Here is a 19,306-nt window from a genome sequence, read left to right as displayed (position 1 = left end):
TCAGTAACTGTTCTCCGAGTGCTATACTTGTAGTTATGGGTATTGGTGTGATAAGGAGGCCAAAGAAGTATAGCGACATGGATTTCATCACTTGATACTTCAATCAACAGGAATATCATCACATTATGCATGCTTTGCCGCATTCACTATGAGGAGGGAACTTTGGGTATTCGTATCCGGACATATCTACCCGACAGCAGGACAAGCTATTAGAACTGAGCAGTACCAAATCATAGTCATTATATGATACAAGAGAATAAGAAAAACGATCCTCCCATCTTACTTCTACCGCGCTCTCACTCCTTCTTCTCCTTCTCCCCCTTCTTATTCTTCGGGACTCTAACAAGCCAATACAACGCCAAAGCCGCAAAAACATTAAAGATGATATACACCCACATCAGCCCAAAATTCCTCCACCGCTCATCATAATGTGACTGAACCCTCGCCAAAAACACATTACTGTCCCCAATAGTACAATACGTGCAAGAACTGTTGCTACTCTCGTCCACAAGATAACCCCCCGCGCTCTTGATATACGCCTGCATATACTCCCCGCACGTCTTCCCCTCCGGCGGTGGGAAAACAACATATTCGTTCTGCGCACAGACAGCTTCTGTATTTGCCACCGCGGTGGACAAGATGGCTGAGATGAGGTATGTGAACGGACTGACGCGATACATCCAGATCCAGAACTTGGGGAAACTGTCTGGTGGTGCGAGAACACCGCAGAATATGAGACACATCATGAAGAGCAGGTTGGCGATGTTTCCTCCTGTTTCAGCTGAGCTGCACCCTGCGATTATGAAATCGGTAAAGGTGCAGGTGAAGAGCATAAAGACGAGGAAGAGCAGGAACATCAGGGCACCACGCTCAGCTACTGCGTCGGTGGGTGCGGCGTTGCGGTATAGACCGATGGGGTAGTACCAGCAAAAGTACATAATCGCAGCCATGAGGGTGTTCCAAGGGATTTCGACGATGATTTGACTGAGGATGAAGACTTGCCAGCTGTACGTTTTGGAGGGCCGTTCTCTAACTTCATATAAATCTCGTTGAATGACAAAGTGCGGCATCTGAATAGTCAGTCTTGCTCGTGTTAGACCAAATTTGAGGGAATTTGGCGTACCTGTTGCTGCGTGAGCTGGCCAAAGACAGTCAACACCTGGAAGATCGCAAACATCTGATTCTGCAGTCCAAGCGCCGTGTTAGGAGCTTGATAAAATGAAAAGCCAATAAACAGTGCGACAAGTGTACACAGCGCCGCTTTCGAGTAGATATACGACGGCGTTCTCCAATACTGCTCAAAGACTCGCGTCGTGACATACTTCAACTGCGTCGTGAACGTAGCTGCAAACTCATCGTACAAATGCGGATCTTCATCCTGACTCTTCTCAACCTTATGATGTGATAAGTCCTGCAAGTGTTTCTGAACTTCAGCAAACTCGGAGGAATCTTTCCAGATCTGGGGCCAGTCGAGGTCCGTCTCGGAGCCAGGCGCTGCACCGATTACTTCGAGCATCCATTCTGCGGGGTTTGCTTCAGGTGGACATGGTTCTGCGCCGTGAGATTCGAAATAGCGAGTCATTGCGAGGGAATGATCGCCGATGTCTCCGAAATATACTGTTTTCCCTCCGCTGGCTAGGAAAAGTAGACGATCGAAGCGCTGGAAGAGCATGGCTGATGGTTGGTGGATGGTGCAGAGGATAGCTTGTCCACTGCGAGCCAATTTTTCCAACAGGTCCAGAATAGCCCATGAAGTCTGGGAATCCAATCCCGAGGTAGGTTCATCGACAAACAGTAAAACTGGCGGTTTTGCAGCAAGTTCAACACCAATTGTTAGTCGTTTCCGTTGTTCCACATTCAAACCCTCGCCTAAAACACCAACAACGGCTTCGGAATAGTCCTGCATATCTAGCATTTTGATGACTTCATCAACATACGCGATCTTCTGTTTCACTGGTATGTGTTTTGGCTGACGCATGATGGCGGAGAAGTTGAGGGCTTCGCGGACTGTTGTTGTGGATAGGTGTAGGTCTTGTTGCTGGACGTAGCCTGTTTTACGCTGGAAGGAGGCGTCGCGGAGTTTGTCGTCGACGAGGATGTCGCCGTGGATGACGCCCATGCTTGTGCGGTCGGCGAGACAATCGAGGAGGGTTGTTTTGCCGGCTCCTGAGACGCCCTAAATTTGTTAGTGCTGAGAAGGATATGGTGTTGCAGGGGGCGTACCATTAGAGCTGTCATTGTACCGGGCTTGACCCATCCGGCTACGTTATCAAGAATACGCCTGTTTTCACTCTTGATCTTGATGTCGTAGCAGACGTTGTTCCAGTGGAAGACGCTCGTTGACTTGAAGTTTGACGGCTGCCCCTCTCCATAGCCTTCTTTCTCAGTGACAACCACGCGACCCGCTGGACTAGACTCTGCATCGACTCTGTTCTTCGCAAGTCTGTGTCCACGACGAAAAACAAGAACTTCTCCTTTTGACTTCTTTGCACTGACAGCTTCAGCAAAGAACATGTACGTCGCAAGGAAAAGAAGTGTGAAAGCAATAACGATGCCAACATTTCGCCACTTGTGCGCATGGTAGTACGAGAACGACAAGTTGATATACCTGTCCCCTGAAACCATCGGCTCGCCCTGTACAGCACCAACAGTCGAACAAACTCGATTCTCAGGCGCTGCATCCGGATACGTAGGAATGAACAAGTTACACTCAAACTTGCGGTTATGAAACTCATTCACCATAAGTGACTCAAACGCATACGCAAGAGGATTGACGTAGTTGATCCACCGGCACCAACCGAGCATATAGTCGATCTGAATAACAAAGCCCGTGAAGGTAACTAGTGCGAGGATGAGGAGGGCAGCGGGGACCATAGCTTGGGAGAGTGTTCGAGACGCAGAAGCGATTGTTCTGAAAATCATGGACATGCAGAGCGTGACGAGGAATGTGATGAAGAGGAAGAAGAAGAAGGGGCCGGGTTCTCGGCGGAGGTTGGTCATGAAGTAGAGTGTGAGGTTGTACGTGAAGGCGTTGAGGATCTTGTAGGGCATGTCGCAGAGCATAGAGGCCACTGCTTCAGACGATGGATGATACAGAGCGTAGCGATCGTGTTTCTCAACGATGGGTCGTTGAGCGTACAACGTAAGAATCTAGAACTGTTAGCCAAAGCTGTGAATATGACAAAGGTTGATGAGTGTACCTCGAGAGCACTGGAGAACGCATTGGACAGACAAGCCAAAAACAGCAAAGCCCCCCTCTGAAAAAAGCTCGAAGTCGTCTGATTGATATTATAAAACACACTCCCCACAATAAGCGCCATAATGAAATTCCCAAACAACTGCGTCAGCGTAATAGTCGGATCCGTCACAAGCCGCTTAAAACCCCGCCAGACACAGAGCTTCGTCTGCTGCCAGTAGCTCAAGGTATACGGGCTATTCTTTCGTTGGTTCTTCGCTTGCGCTGCGCGTCGATTCGCTCTAAACTCTTCTGCTTCAGGTCCATTAATCGGAAAGTCGCGTTTATACTCTTCGATTTCGCGCTGGAGAAGGACGTTGGCTTGTGAGGCTTTCCACGCTGCTGCGAATTCATCTGGTGTTCTCGGTGCTCGGTCTTCAAACCCTTTTCGAATAATTCGCTCTTGTGGACTCGTCATCGACGTCAAGAAATCAGGCACCGTCTGTCTTGCTGGACACTCAAATCCCAGATCTTCGAAATACCGCTTCGCCATTTTCGTTCCCCCAAAGAAAATCTGCCTTCCCTCATACAGCACAAGAACCTTGTCAAAAATATCATAAGCAGCTTGTGGAGCCTGATATATCGACACCATAGCCGCCGTATCAGACATCTGCGTCTGCAGCCTCAACGTCTTACAAAACTCGACCGCATTCGCTGAATCCAGACCTCTTGTGCTATTATCCCAGCACTGCAGCGGTGCGCCGCTTAGAGAAGCTTCGGCGATGGTGACGCGTTTGCGCTCGCCGCCGGACACGCCGCGGACGTACTCGTTTCCGACTTTTGTGTTTACGGTGTGGCTTATGCCGAACATGGCCATCACCACGTCGCGGGAGTGCGAGATGAAGGTCTCGCGGTCGATGTCGCCGGGGATGGAGCGCGGGGCGCGGGCGTGGGCGGCGAAGTCGAGGGTGTCGCCGACGGTGAGGTGGGGGAAGTGGACGTCTACTTCTGCGGTGTAAATTGCTTCGCCGCGGTGGCGGGTGTGCATCTCATGGGCCGTTATGCCTGGTTATGTTCAGCCAGTTCAAAGTCTGAAGAGCCTGGTGACTTACCCCTGTAGTTGAAGTAGGCATCGTCGTTTATGTAGATACCACTAGTCTCGCCGGAAATGGTCTTGAGATATGTTGAGCAGCCAGATCCAGGAGGTCCCAATACCACCAACATCTCTCCGTTCTTGACAACACCATCAAAGTCTCGAATGATGTCGATCCTAGTCTTTCCGTAGCCCATCAGCTGTCGTGGAAGTGCAGCGACGTCAAGCCAAATATTGGCCACGTTCTTCTGATAATCTGTTGGCTGGCCATATCCAAACACATTGAGATTCTGGTAGCAAACACCAGCTTTTCGGTTAGTAAACCCAGTCTCACTGTGCAATTTCGAAATGGCTTTTGCCCAAGCCAAAGCTCGGAACTTGTCGCTTCTGGGATTCAGGGGGCTGTTTTCATCTGCGGTAAAGGGGTTGCCGCTGATAGCAGACATTTGACTCTGGTTGGTGTACTGGCGTGCCAAATCGCGAACGATACTGTGTCTGCGCTCGAGCTCCGAGTCTTCTTCATCTTCTGTGGTGGATTTGGCTGGTGTTTCGTGCTTGGAAGCCATGTGGTCTTGAGAATAGTTGACAGGGGTTGTGTCTGAACTTGGATGTACGGGTGTTTGAAGGCCATGAGTTGAAGTAGTAGTCTGAGTGTTTGCTGTCACATTTGGTCCCAGTCCAGGTAACGGTGCTGGTTGGACGGAAGTACCGCCCATATAAGTTGATGCCATGATTGATTTGCTTAACCTGTGTTTCTTGCGGAGTGCTATGGGGTATTTTGGAGACTTGTGTATCAACAGAGATAGTATGGGCCGAGAGTTTTGAGCTTCAGGAATCTAGCGATTGAGTACAAGCAAGTGGACTCATAATGATCTGATGTCCAATGCTTCAGCCTCTCATATCAATAGAATTTGCAATACGAAAAAGCTGCAACGAACCGCTGGAAATAAAACTTCAGTATCGTGATAATGAACACATAAACCACACAGTCCTTTTAAGTCGGCCAAGCGGACTCTTGTCAGAATGCGTCCCCCGAATCGCGTGTTCACCAGAATTATCCGCATCTCCAAGTTCCAATATCCCGGTCTGTCACCCCCTGGCCTCGGGAAGTTGTGGAGAGCTCTCGGGATGCTTCTCGAGCCCGACTGCCCGAGTGTGGCACCCCCATTCCCCGCCATGTATTTGTTGCATGTTCTGCTACCCAATCGTCTTCACCCTAGTCCGCGGAGGGTTTTGAGTTTGGGCTATATGCTTTTAAAGTCGACATCGACATCTCATGAGAGGCAAGTTGAGATATTGTAAGAACAATAATTATCGTAAATTCCATACGAGAATGTCGAGTCCTGCTTCGCATCGGGATGAGTCTACGGACTTGAGCCCTACAGTTACAAACACATCGATGGATTCGGAGCCAAAGAAATCGAGCAAGAGAGTACTGTCATGTGTGCTCTGCCAACAGAGGAAAAAGAAATGCGATCGGAAGAGTCCGTGTTCAAATTGCATAAGGGTAATTCCCTCAACAAAACCTCGGGTAGAGTTTGATACTGACGATTAGATAGCTCAAAACAGTCTGCACTCCAAGTTTACCAGCTCCGCCAAGGAAGCGCAGACGCCCGAATCAAGATCTTCTGGAAAGGCTTGCGAGATGTGAAGAACTTCTCCGGCATTGCACTTGCATAAGACTTCCAACGCCGGAGCATAGTCCACCAAATCAACGCGAGCAGTCACCCTTGAGCTTACACGAAGGCGATGATTTGAAAAGGAAGAGGAGCAGAGAGTCGTCGCCTACAGTGACAAGTTGATAGACACCTGGAGTCGTCCTCTCACACGAATGAGTTCTCGAAGAAAACATGGATGGTCGGGCGGTTTGTTATTTGGCATTGAAGTCTCCTGGTGCGAAGCTTCATATTTTCTAAGACCAGTTCTCTGGCAATTGGGTTTTGTCTTGATGGAGTTGAGGTTTTTCATTGGAGATGGACCATCTGGCAGACAATCACGGACGACTTGCCTGCATTTATGACGATACCCAATTCTCTTGTTTCAACATCTCAGTCTCTGAGAAACAAAATAATTATTTCAAGCGATCCCTCTTTATATAAGACGATCAGGTACTTATACAATCACTATCGAAACCTACTTGTTCTAAACACGCGTCTTCTCGTTTAGCATAGCGAAACCGAAATGCGAAAACGTAAAAAACCTGGGGCCTTTGAGTTACTCGGACAGATCTGACCCTCCATCAGCAAAGCCATTACAGGGGTTCTTTACAGGGATCACCCGCTGAAGACCAATCATTCGGCAGCCCGCTTTTCAAGGGTTGCAGGTGATCAATTGACGTGAGGGGATCAGGCCAACCATAGCGTTGTCTTGACTGAATTGGTGGCGTGAGCTTAAAGTCAGTGGTCTGAGTTGGTCTACGGGGTTTTGGAGTGTCCGCTTCCCGAATAGCTTCAGATGGGGGTTGGGATGGGTGAGGTGGTATTTGCTCAGCATTATGTGAGATTGACTCAGAATATGTTGACACGGAGACAGGCATAGATGTGATTCTGATATCTGGATTGATAGTCAATCTTGGATGTTTGCTATCTAGATAATTTACGACCAGCCGGAGAATAACACAAGACCGTACCCCTAGCTTCAACACTTGACATATTTCCAAGCGAGGCGGTTATACGGATATACGCAAATAGAAATGCTTATTTCGATCCCGTCGATCCATTTCTCTAACGGCTAAATATCCACCTCCACAATGTCACATCACCAACATCACACCACTTCAAGAATCCTACGGACGGAGTATCTCTCGAGTCCGTACTTCCGGCCGATACCCCAGATTTCTCGAAAGGGAAGATAGTCTGATGCTCGTCGGGCCTATTTGCCGATAAGATTCTGATGATGCAAAATGACATAGTTTGTTTTCCGGTAATAATCGATATGCCGTTAGAGGTTGGCGTGTTGGTGGTTTGTGCTGTCGCTGTAAATTTTGGGTAGAGCGAGTAATAGCTTGGACCTCATATTCGAAGCTGTTCATTCAGAAATGGATATTTACTGACCATTAACCAGTTACATCGTACAGTTGCTAGTCATGGGGTAGTCCTTATTGACTGGGATACGTTCAGTCAGCCATTGCAGTCAGTTTTGGTAGGCAGCGACAAAGTCTTTACTCATTTTCTCAGAGGAGTACTATAGAATGGTTTGTTATCCAGGAACATGGGTAAGATACTGCGAAAATACAATCTCTTGCATGCAACCCAGCCAACGAAAAGTATTTATATACTAAATAACCTGCAGGTCTTTTTTCCTTTTTCGTCAGTATTGAGGTTCTTTTCTCTGAGTCTCTGTATGGTCACTTTTACTATACTAAATCCATTTTCTCCTCACTTGTCCCCGATCTCTCATCAATCATGCCTGGGCAACGAAGCGCCTGCTTCCTTTTTGGTTCCTCTTTTTTCCTCGCCTTAGCTGTAGCGTGAGTTCTGTTCCAGTGGACCGGGGCCCTCGTTGAACTGTCTCACGTTTTGTCTCGAGCTCAGGTAAAATCAACCTTCGTATAGCATCCTCGACAGTTTTGAGAAGCCTGGGGCTGTTTGTGTTTAGCTGTGTCCCTGGGTTGACTTTGGTGGAATCTGTGCTGTTGCTATGCTGGATTTGTTTGACTTTGAGTCGTGATCGTCTGGCGACTTTTTGGTCTCCAAGGTCTCGTGTCATCGTTAGGCGTATATCCTGAATCAAAAGATTAATAACATGCATTCTTTCCTGGTACCTTTGTTGTCACACTGCCTTTTCATTTCTCATCCTCGACCTCGACAGGTCCTCGTGGACTTGCCTGTCATCCCCGTCCAAGACCGTGGTTGCCTTCAAGGTCAGCCAGGCTTTGTTGAAAGCAAAAAATGTTTGGGGATTGGAAAATACCCATGAGGCAACCGTCAAGTAGTCCATCCAAAGCTATGTCAGAAGCACGGTCAAACACGGTTGGTCTTTTTAACCTCAGGATGGTATTTTGTGTCAACTACTTTCCTCTTAGAACTTAGGCGTACACAACGGTAGGGCGACTACCAAAAGGAGAACTCTGGTCTTTTCCCTTCGAAGTATTCCTTAAGTAAGGCAGTCTGTGACTTCGTAGTCTTTCTCCTGCCCGAACATGTCGGTAGTGACCGTAGTGATGTCTGCAGGTATATCTGGGGGCCCAGCAGACAAGCTACCGGCATTAAGATATATCGTTGATTCTCCTTGTTGAGACTTATCTTGTTTCACTCCAGTCACTGCATCCTTAGTCGCAGTTTGAGTCCGTCGCCGAATTCTAGGCGCCAGGTCTCGTGAACTCTTATCTCTGGACTCAGGTGAGGAGTCAGAATTTCTCAAATGGTCCATTATCCCTTGCATTGCTACTCTCGGTTTGACAACTGTCAGGACTTTCAGAGTTATCAACCTTTTTATCCACAGTTCTCCCCATGAAATCTAGACCTACTAGATTCGTACAGGACGGCGGCGGAGGTATATATAACGGCATCGAAGTAGTCTGTTGACTCGACTTGCAACCCAAATCAATGAGATACTTGACTAGATCTATTGCCTCACCATAGGGTTGCCGGAAGGGACAATCAAGCTCTCTGCGAGGTGGCAACTCTCGATTGCGTTTGGCTTGTGCTTGAGCGAGAGCTCGAAGATACGCCCGTCTGTTGATGAGTGCGTGGTCAAAGTCAAACTCATCTGTACTCAGCTCGCTCTCTCGATTCTCCCAATTCGCATAGATGCTATCAACCGTTCCCTTATCAAGAGGGTCAAGAATCGTATCACGGCAAGGCCAGTAGGTTGGTATGACAGCCGTTATATCCTCTTGCGCCGCAACTAAAACACTCTATATCTTGGCGACCAGCGACTCAAACTCTTGTACCGAGCTTCTTTGACGATGCAGTCAGCTAGGGAGTACAGTTGCGCATTCGATAACTGGGGTCAGGCCTACAGGCTCAGAAGTTGAAGCAACAACAAGATACTTTCTCGTTCGCGATCAAGGCGCATCTTTCTCGTGTCGTCTTCCTTCCAAAATGCCATGAAACCAGCTTTATAGTCACGCTGATAAGAAAACAGCTCAAACTCCTGTTGGATGCACGCCGATGTCGCGCGGCAGCCCTTGACAGCAATGGAGAAATCCCCGTCGACCTTGTGTCGCGAGATTGCTTCTTGATTATCTTGCAGCGCGATTTAAACACCCTACAAGGCTCCTTGAATAAGTCGGGCCTCTTCAGCTAGGTCGAGAGCGAGTCAGCCGCGACGGCGATGGTGCTAATGATCTTTTTGACCTCAATCGCGCATTTCTAGACAGCGGCGGCTAGCGCGACTTTGGGACTGATGATGCTAAGAGGGTTCATTTAACGCCTGAGACCCTCCTGTAGGGTATGGACCAGATCCGTATGGTCTCATCAGGCCAAGCTCCCCAGAGGTTCCGAAACTACTGCGAGCCTGACGTTGCAGGCCTGTTGAGTGTTGACTCTACGTTTCCAGTTTCATCCTCCAGGGTGGCAGTGCAACAGAAATCACAATGAGGGATTCACAGGGATTGGATAAGAATGCATGTCTAGCGACCCACGGGAATTGTTGTAGTTCTAGCCAGCAAATTCTAAGTGACGTTAAGCCGCAACGTAGGACGACAGCCTGATTTGATCCATATCGACTGCAGTAGGCAATGGCGACAAGTCGCAGGCAGAGCACTCCAACATGAAGGAATACTGATTATATCGAACGGCCGAGATTAAACCGTCGCTCACTAGGATAAGAACCAACGCTGTCTTGTGAATTGGGTTGTTGATTGCTACTTGCGCTAATTAGGTGCGTATCTCCCCTATACGATGGACCATGACCCAATTCCTTGTCGCACCCTTAGACATTCGCCTTGTCACAGATCAGACGAGAAAACAGGAACCGAATCTGGCTAATCTCCCCAAACGGACTTTCTGTTGTATACAGTATTGGACATCAATGACTACGGACAAGACCCATTCGACAATCACCTTGTTTTTATTCACGCAACTCTAACCTCTGTAACCCCTCACAAAATATCGAAGCCTGTGTCGGAGCTAAAACTATCCCTGCTTGGATCGACAGGGCCAGCTGGCTGCTCAACGCGCCTTGTTGCGTGTAGGAGGTAACCTTGTACTCTCGACTACCTGTCAGCAGTTGTTTTTCGCTTTCCAACACTGGCTTGGTACTTGGGATCAATCTCCGTACGTGAGTTATGTTTCACGGTTACGCCTCCAGACCAGCAGAGTCTGCAAAAGCTTGCTCACTACCTAAGTATAAGACGAAAGTAGTCTATATAACGCGCGTGCAACCTCTAGCATTTCACGGACAAGATACAGCAATGTCTTCTCCACTTGTGAGCAGCTCTAAAGAACAGATATTTCACTGCCAGCTCACGGCTTTAGTTCTTCCCTGGAGTTTTCTTCAGGGGTGTACCTTTGGAGAATATGACAAGGATATGAAGAGAGGTGCCCAGCTAAGAGGGGGCTCCCTATATTAGCGCCTTTGCCAATGACGTATGCTTATTTTACCATCCCTGAGCGCTGGTGACCTCTTTGTGTGATCTAGACGACGCAATATGGCTGGGCATGGTAGACAATTGACGTCTTAATAGCTCATACTATTGCTAGGGATGCAGGAAAGAATGATGATATCAAGTTCATTTTCACAATTACTGTGGATGAACTTGCTCAGTTCTACCTTGAATGCAACCACCTCGTGCGTTAGCATCAGGCTATTGAAATCATAGGTGCTGAAAGGTCAAACAAACACTGAGTCACTGTGTCCCAGCGGTGTCTAAACCCGACGCTGCGTCGTATCACTCGGTTATCTTATCGCGTGGTTGGTTCTGATATAAAGAAAGCGTGGCAAGCTGAAAACCCAACAAGGGGCCACCGTTTCTTGGCAATTCAGTTGGTCCAATTGCACCGGTCCGATGGTACACAACCATCAAGGGACAGGAAGCATAATTCCGCACATTTCCCCGGGTCTTCCGTTGCTGTGACCCAAGATCCTGGTAAGGCCGACACCCCGAGCCAATGGCACATTGCTACGACCTTGATGATTTCCAAGTTGGCGGCTATACAGTGCGCTGTTAACAGTGGCCGACTACTAATTAAAACTGCACACCAAGATTATTGTGATGAAAAGAAGTTGGAGTGTTGTCGGAGCATTAACTGGGTACTGTACGCGGAGCTATAAAGCCGCCATGATCCAGCCGCACGTTTGCTCGCTTAGAATTGTGGCTTTGAACTATTGAAAGCCTTGGGCGACTGTCAACTCTAAACGAACCTCGTCATTCTCATCTCACGCGGGGTGACGCGGCCAAATCTCTGAAGTAATTGTGAATATGGGCAATCTTTGAATCATATACACAATATTCAGTATCTAAAAATGTCTGAAGATCTACAAAGGGTCCTGTTGAAAACTCGGTCAGATCTGCATTCAGAGTACCCCAGATCTTGGCGATCATCTCTGCGTCCCAAAACCCCTTTGCATTCACCGTTGCACCTGTTGTGGACTGGTCAGCAGCCTACCAACTGCCCAAGAAACAACACATGCTCTGCCCGGCTAAAAGCCGTTAGTCCATCAGTTGTGGCTTTTTTACTTCGGATGTTTTGGTGCTTATCTTTCTAAGACTTTACCCTAGCCAAGAGCTGATTAGACCCAATGGGACACCATGCTGATATCTCCGATTTTTAAGGCCAAGGATAAAAGCACAATTAGCAGCAAACAACGTAGCAGCCAAGCAAGAACTATTAAAAAAGTCATGCAGGTCGATCAATAGTCTAATTCAGCCTTTCAGCTTTCGGAAGTCGGTGGGAGTCGCTCCGAATCATACGGTCAACTCCCTAAACGGATGCGAGGGCGTTAAAAGATGTAAGAATTGCCAACGGCTCATCCAGAGTCTGCTATATAAAGCACCGCGAGAGCCAGCTTCTATGGTACTGCATTCTCTCAAGCAACTTTACAAACATCCTCATAACTACCATAACAACCATCACCATGCGCTTCTCAACCGTCCTTGCTACTGCCCTCGCGGCCTTTTCCAATGCCTCCCCTTGCCTCGCAGGTGCATCTGAGCCCATCTGCGGCGGAAACGGCTACGTCGGCGCCACAGATACTCCCTGGTACAAGAAGTCTCAAGCCGAGGGCACCATCGAGGGCTGCTTCAACTCGTGCACCGGCGGCTGCAAAGCCATCAGCTTCGACACCCAGTACAAGACGTGCTACTTCTACACCGCAGAAGTCTCCAAGATGCGCCTCTACCAGGTCACCAACTCGCCCATGACATTCCACTACTTCGATCGAGCTTGCGTCGCGGACGCTGTTGGCAAGACCTGTGGAGCTACTGGCTACGTTAGAGCCACGAACACCCCCTGGTACAAGAAGTCGCAGGCTGAGGGTAACATGAAGAACTGCCTTGATGCTTGCCGTGGCGGATGCAAGGCTGTCAGCTTTGATGTCCAGTACAAGACCTGCTACTTCTATACCGCCGAGGTCTCAGCCATGCAGCTTTACACTGTCTCTTCGCCCATGAGCTTCTACTACTTCGACCGAGCCTGTGGCTATGAACCTACCGAGGCTGTCCCTGTCTAGGCTGGTCTTGTTACCGTTAAGACCTGGACCAGTTGTCCTCAACACTTGTCTTTCATTCCAGTGTTGGGGCCGTTCAATACGATGTTAGCGAGGGCTTCGAGGCTACGTGCTACACACTGGCCGGAAGTGATGTTGGTACGGGGTTTACGTTCAATGTAAAATAATTGTTGATGACGATGAGGGAGATAGTCATATTTACTCAAATCATAATGAGATAACGGGATATGTTCGAACAGGCTGTGAGGCTCTGTAGGCAGTAGATGATAAGTTATCGTGTAGCTCAAGGTTATTATCAAATCATAATATTTGTTTGTCAAACTGGCTTTTACGCGATATGCACCTAATAGCTGTCTCAGTTGTTTGCTGGATGTGTTCGCTAGCGACTCTAGCGCGGTGTATCATATTCCAACACTAAGGTACAGTACTTAGTGTGGTGGCTTTTGTTAAAGATGCCGCGAGACCAAAAGTGAAGAGGCCCCTTCAAGGGTCAAGGCGGGTAGATTGGTCCTATAGGCCTGCACCCTTCAACACCACCCCTCAGGCTAGGCCCGATAGGGATTAAGCTGGCAGGCGTGCAGGCCTGTGATTGGCTCGGAAGCCGTAGTTTTTGGGAGGGGTCAAGGCGGGTAGATTGGTCCTATAGGCCTGCACCCTTCAACAGCTTTGCACTAACAGATCGATGACATAACACTAGGAAGCCGAGATTTGATGAGTTAAAATTCTATGGGACAATAGTCAACAAAGTGCAACCAACTAACAGAGGTTGCTGGTGAAATTCCCAAAGAGTCTTGATGCCACCGACCGGGAGCCCATCGACGATATCTAGCTTAACATTGCTCTCACAACGAACCTGAGAAATAAAGCCATTACTCGAGGGAAAGGCTTGAGGACAAAGCTCATACATAGTAAAACCAACAGGCAGTAATTTTATCAAATTAAACAATCACGCCTCTCACTCCAAAACTTCCAATCCTACAGGGAAAGTAGAATACAATTGAGTTTCCGTAATCTTCTATGTCTAATAGTGACTACTTAAACCCCAAGCAGTTCGAGAGTTCCATGGTCAACGATACAAGCAGAGTATCTCTCCGCCATAGCAAATACCACCTTATCTGGCTGCATAGTCTGAGGAGTCATGGCCCACAAGAAGCCTTGCAGACTATATCGCCGATAATCATCCCAAAGATCTTCTCTCGTCAACCTCGGCCCTCCCTCCCTATGCAAAGACTGCAAATACGTATCAACCAGACCTGTTTCATGCTTGCGTCTATCCTCAACCGTCAGGGCACCCGTGAGGAAATAAGCCAAGTCGAGAACCGACGGCCCATACTGCAGACCCTGCCAATCGATAAACCCAGGAGTGCCGTCATTCGCAACCAGCGTGTTTCCGACATGGTCATCGCCGTGAAAGAGTGAGTGATACTTCTTATCCGCATCTGCATATTTCCACAGGGCCTGAAATGCTCTGCGTATGCGGTCAGGGTCAAGAAGTTCCGTCGCCACAGACGGCTGAACCTTTTCGTCAAAGCGTGCTTCCCATGGTGCAGGCTCCAGCAGCGCCAGAATAATATTCCGGACTGGGTTCTCCAGCTTTGCTCCATCCCTTCCAAAGAGCCAGGGATACTTTTCTTCACTGGTGTTCCATGTCTTTGCGTGTAGGCTAGCGAGTTGCTTTAGACCTTCTCCAACACACTCGGGAGTCCATGGTTCCAGGGGGCTCCCGAAGGTAGCTTCGCTTGATACATCCGACATGATAAATATGCCTTGACCGTTGACGGTATCTGTACCGGTGAACCAGATCTTGGAAAGAAGAATTGTAGTCTGCGGCGCAACGTGAAAGTAGAACTCAGCCTCGCGGCGGTAAGTCGGCAGCATCTGAGCAACCGTCTCGCGAATCACTGGGTTAAACCCTCCCTTGAGCATAACCCTACTAGGAATCTCAGTCTCGACGCCATCGTCAAATACAAGATCCACAAAGACTTTGGACGAAGTGCCGTGTATAACGGAACTAATCTTGAAGTCCTTCACAACAATGCCAAGAGCTTCCGATAGCCACTCAGAAGTAACCTCGTCCGGTGTTAACGGCAACGGCGTTTCACTGTTGAAGTTACCCCTCGGGACTCGAGATTCCGTGACAAGCGATTTGGACATCATGATCGATTGTTTAAGCGGATGATACGGGGAGAGAAAGTGGTATTGCCTTTTTGCTCCATCAGCCAGTAACGTAGATTATATACCCTTGTCGGGCCCTCATTGCAACCCGCTCCCCGCAGGCCTATCTGCAAGGGCATGACTCGCTTGTGGATTCTCATATCGACTCATAAACTCTTTACTGGGTGGATGTCCCGTCCATTTGAAGTCCTGGTCCGTTGTAGCTTGTACATGTAAGAGAATCGTTGGTTCACCTTTGAAGATGCGGCCGGGAGTTACATCCGCCAATTTGTCAGCGGGACTCATGTTTCATCGTCCGAGATTGATTTTACGCTAATTCCTTCGTTGCTAGTTCAGAAGACCGACTCTTACCATTTTCTGCATGTCTCTCTCGTCCACTGACTGTTGATAAGATCAGGCCATTAACACTAATCATTCGCTTGATAGGACTTGACTTGAGAGAATACCTAGACGAACAAAGATTCTCAAAATACCTCCAGCGAGAGCTATATGCCTGTTAACTGACCTGAATCTCCTCCGAAGCAGAGTTGATCCCGCGGGATACATTGGGTTAATGATTCTGCCACTGCCCACCTTGCATAATCTTCAAACATCATTGCGACAAAAGGTTGCTATTGGCGGTATTCCGTCGATTGGATCTGGGTATATATCCGCGGGTTGATTGCGAGACAACGAAATACTAATCGAAGCTGCAGTGTCCTGATCGCATCCATCGTCCGAGCTCCTTACGTCCGCATCATGGCCACCAATCCCGACTTCACCTGTAAACAAGCCGAGGCTGGTGTCTGGTCTTTGGTCGAACTCAGAATGGGCATTGTATGCAACAACTTGATGCGGCTGGAGCCGTTCCTCAGAACATGCCTTCCGAGAGTCTTGACTTTTGTCGGTCTCACAGCCAAGTTGAAGTACCAAGGAGAGAATCCATCCAAATCCAGCGGGAAATGGAGGCAAAGACCCGCGCACAGCTATCAGCTGAATAACCTAGAGCATGAGGATCCCCATCATAGGAGTTTTAGAAAGGAGCCTTCAGTGGAGGCGGCTAGTTTTGGGGACAGATAAGGAACCATCGCGGCATATTGGGAGCACTGATGATATACTTAGATCATAACGATTGCGCTCCGTTACATAAACTCTAGAAACTATTTACAAAAAGCCATCAAAGTATTCAGATACAACCATTGATCTTCCATACTTTCCGATAACACAACGATGCCTCAGTACTCCGACAAATGCACCTCCCTAACATATCCCTTCGTTGAGACGCAAGCACCTCGTCTCGCTTGAGTTTCCGTCACCCAGACACACGCTTTGCCTAACGAAACTCCTAGGGCTACCACAAGATAACTGCACAGCGGTTTGTTCTCTCTCGCGGCCATGGTAAACGGCAAGCACTGCGATGAATGCCGCCGTTGACCTGAAGACAAATATTTGGAGAAAAGCCTTTCTGGCCTGCGAGATCAGGCTCTATGGTACCATCTAGTTCCCCTCTTCCAGTAAGTGCCAGCTGAGATGCAGGAAGCACAAGGCTTCGACCAGTTGTGGACGCCTTGACCTACAACCTCGGCCGTAATGACGTTACAGGTGAACCAGCACCCAGTCTTCATGGAGAATGCGCGTGTCAGGTTTGAGTGGCCACATAGAAAATGGTTGGTGTTCATGATCCAGACACACATTGTGAGCTTTATGTGGAGTCTGTATGAAAGGGCAAAAGCCGGTTGGTGATATATGGGGAGGGGGGGACTGTGGGTAGCCTCGCAGGTTGTATTAACAGACAATAGACAGATGGAGGTATTCTGTCTCTAAATTGCCGAGAAGTTGAGTATCATCGATGTCGCTCTGAAGAACTTCAAGCATGAGAAGCAACAATCAAGATGGACGGACGCGAGGAACTGAGCCTTGTTATCTATGTGGCAGGTTGGGTGTCGCGTATGAAGCCAGGACTGATAACTCTCATGTGCACGGTATCACACCTGAGTGAATCTGACCAGCCCGTTGACCAAACTGCAGACTCAAGAAGCAAGGGGTTTGAAAAGGATGTCTAAAGTGCAACGGTTACTGTTTCGGAATAAATTCTCCGAAATAAAGTGAAGGGCTGACTTTTCACGGTATTCCATATTAGGAAGGTTTTATCATATCATGCTGACGGATGACGCTCTCCAGAGCCTTACGAGACATGTCTACAAGCCTTGCTCTTATTGGCTAGCGACAAGAAATCCATGTTGAAGCGTAAGCAAGGCAGAATCCTACTGGGCGAACGGCTATCCACGTAAGACGTGATCAGGTCAGCAACGCTGCTGTGCCGCTCGACAGCTTGAAAATGCAGATTGATAACCGAGAAGTTGTAGAAAACGTTAATTCAGCTACCCGTTTTGTCATGAGCTGAGGATCTTCCAGATGCAGGAATAGAGACTCATTGGCTGAGTGGGGTTGCCTCACTCAAGAAGCAGGACACCATGTCAGCATCGCTTCCAAAGAAGGAGGCCTCACTGAATTAACCGAGAAAAATGATGCGGTTTTTCCGATTGTTACTGGTAATAGCCTCAATGGCCCCCATAGCTGCCTGCTGTCTACTGACATATTGATGCAGCCTCACTGCATCGCTAACGGAAACATAGCTTCCATGTTGGTATGGCATGATCTGGTGATGAGTCATCAATATTATAGCCTGAAGGATTTCATCTGGAGAATTCGACGTTGGGCTTTATGGCCTGGTCCCGGGGGGAGAGTTCACCGAGGGCCTCTCAAATTCGATGAAATCATACTGGCTACGACCCTTCTCAGCCATTATGTACCTGAACCTCTCTCGGATAGCAAAATCATGCTGAGTTTAATACACAAATCAGCCCTCAACTGAGGGAGACATATAAGGCGGTGTAAGTATTTGCCAGCAGTATGGAAACAGTGCGCGAGGACTGAGAGACCCAGAATCGATTTCCGAGAAAAGATATCAAATCTCAATTAATCACTGTTCTATTCTATTCTATAGACCTCTAGGAATCTGTTTTCATCTAGACATTGGATATCAACGCTAACATCTACGCGCGCCTTTAGACTCAAAGCATAATTCGACCTATTTTCGTCCATCCTTGACTCCATTTCGTCTACTTGTTGGAGGACTTGGGCTTCCAAAGAACCCAAGCGAAAGTGATACACAACTTAAGGAACGCCGCAATCCAGAGCGCTCCGGCGAACCCAACCCAAGACTTGGATAGGAAACCACCGGAAACAGCACCAGCGAAGAGAAGCACAGCTCCGGTCGCTCTTCGGTTTCGATCGGCATTATCGTTGATAGGAGCAGTGAAGAGCTTTGCATCGCTCATCATATCGCAGTACAAACTTGTCAGGACAATGGTCGGCATGGCGTTGTACTTGAGGACACGGCTGGCAACAATCTGGCCTGCGCTCTGGAAAGCGAGGATGATGATGGCAGCGTAGTCAGTTGCTGGGAATGAGTCCTGGACTCTCTCGATAATCCAGCCATTCTCGTGCACAGTCTCCCGACCGTGGGGATGATTGTAGACAGCGCCGGTCGTGGCGAGGATGGCGACAAGGCCAGTGAGAAGAGCCTGGATGAGGAATGACGTGATGAGAACCCAACGCTTCTGAGGTCCGAAGTATCGATGGAAGCTTGAGAAGAAGAGAGCTCCAAAGGCGAAGCAAACAATGGCGAGAAAACAGCGAGACCATGCTTTTCCAGGTAGATTCTCGGGTTGATGGCTGACGCCTAGGCCAACAAAGATTGTGTTTCCTGGAAGATGTGAGTTTGAGGTTTGAGATATCAATTGAGGGATATGGACTGACCTGTTTGCATACTGACGAAACAGCCGTACATGTTGAACGCAGCGCTATCAACGAGACCAGCCACGAAGAAGCAAATGAGCAGCAGAATATCACCCCATCGCGTATCAATCTCCGTCGTGAATCTGCTGGCTACAGGGCTCTTGTTCTCTCCCTTTGGCCCAGCTTCGGGGTTATCGCTGCCAGAGTCGGGCATATTGACCGAGATTCGGAGGTTTTGCCGAAGTGTCTTTTTTTTCGTGCTTGCGGTTCAATTCCCAACGTCGACCGTTCTGATGCAACGGTGAGAACGAGGTTCTGAGTTATGACGTCTTTGACAGATTGAAAATATTTTCTTAGTCGACGCCTCGAAAGTTATTTTAAAGGGAGAGAAGAAGAAAAGAGTCACACCTTTAATCGAGATGACGTGCTGGGTGGGCCCACTATTATTCGGAGCGAAAATTGTCTGGGCT

At 48.4% G+C, this 19,306-nt stretch overlaps 5 protein-coding genes across 5 annotated transcripts; 2 read left to right on the top strand and 3 right to left on the bottom strand.

The window, feature by feature from the left end:
• Positions 1-296: 296 nt before the first annotated feature.
• Positions 297-4,999, bottom strand: FSUBG_57 (ATPase; the record flags this gene model as incomplete). The annotated part of the gene is made up of 5 exons (XM_036683823.1): positions 297-1,070; positions 1,124-2,176; positions 2,224-3,150; positions 3,201-4,240; positions 4,288-4,999. The coding sequence occupies 5 exons, from the start codon at positions 4,997-4,999 to the stop codon at positions 297-299; spliced, it is 4,506 nt and encodes a 1,501-aa protein (XP_036544195.1).
• Positions 5,000-5,291: 292 nt separating this feature from the next.
• FSUBG_56 (uncharacterized protein) lies at positions 5,292-5,919 on the top strand (the record flags this gene model as incomplete). The annotated part of the gene is made up of 3 exons (XM_036683713.1): positions 5,292-5,566; positions 5,654-5,775; positions 5,828-5,919. The coding sequence occupies 3 exons, from the start codon at positions 5,292-5,294 to the stop codon at positions 5,917-5,919; spliced, it is 489 nt and encodes a 162-aa protein (XP_036544194.1).
• Positions 5,920-12,290: 6,371 nt separating this feature from the next.
• FSUBG_55 (uncharacterized protein) lies at positions 12,291-12,884 on the top strand (the record flags this gene model as incomplete). Its single annotated transcript, XM_036683602.1, has 1 exon — positions 12,291-12,884. One exon carries the CDS (start codon positions 12,291-12,293, stop codon positions 12,882-12,884), a length of 594 nt encoding a protein of 197 aa, XP_036544193.1.
• A 1,032-nt stretch (positions 12,885-13,916) lies between these two features.
• FSUBG_54 (uncharacterized protein) lies at positions 13,917-15,038 on the bottom strand (the record flags this gene model as incomplete). Its single annotated transcript, XM_036683491.1, has 1 exon — positions 13,917-15,038. One exon carries the CDS (start codon positions 15,036-15,038, stop codon positions 13,917-13,919), a length of 1,122 nt encoding a protein of 373 aa, XP_036544192.1.
• Positions 15,039-18,157: 3,119 nt separating this feature from the next.
• FSUBG_53 (DUF1275 domain protein) lies at positions 18,158-19,050 on the bottom strand (the record flags this gene model as incomplete). The annotated part of the gene is made up of 2 exons (XM_036683381.1): positions 18,158-18,804; positions 18,858-19,050. The coding sequence occupies 2 exons, from the start codon at positions 19,048-19,050 to the stop codon at positions 18,158-18,160; spliced, it is 840 nt and encodes a 279-aa protein (XP_036544191.1).
• Between the last annotated feature and the right edge of the window lie 256 nt (positions 19,051-19,306).

Source organism: Fusarium subglutinans (assembly GCF_013396075.1).
Source record: "Fusarium subglutinans strain NRRL 66333 chromosome Unknown NRRL66333_c0000001, whole genome shotgun sequence".
Taxonomy (NCBI): domain Eukaryota; kingdom Fungi; phylum Ascomycota; class Sordariomycetes; order Hypocreales; family Nectriaceae; genus Fusarium; species Fusarium subglutinans.
The sequence above is the reverse complement of the archived record's forward strand: the minus strand, read 5'-3'. Positions and strand labels throughout refer to the sequence as shown.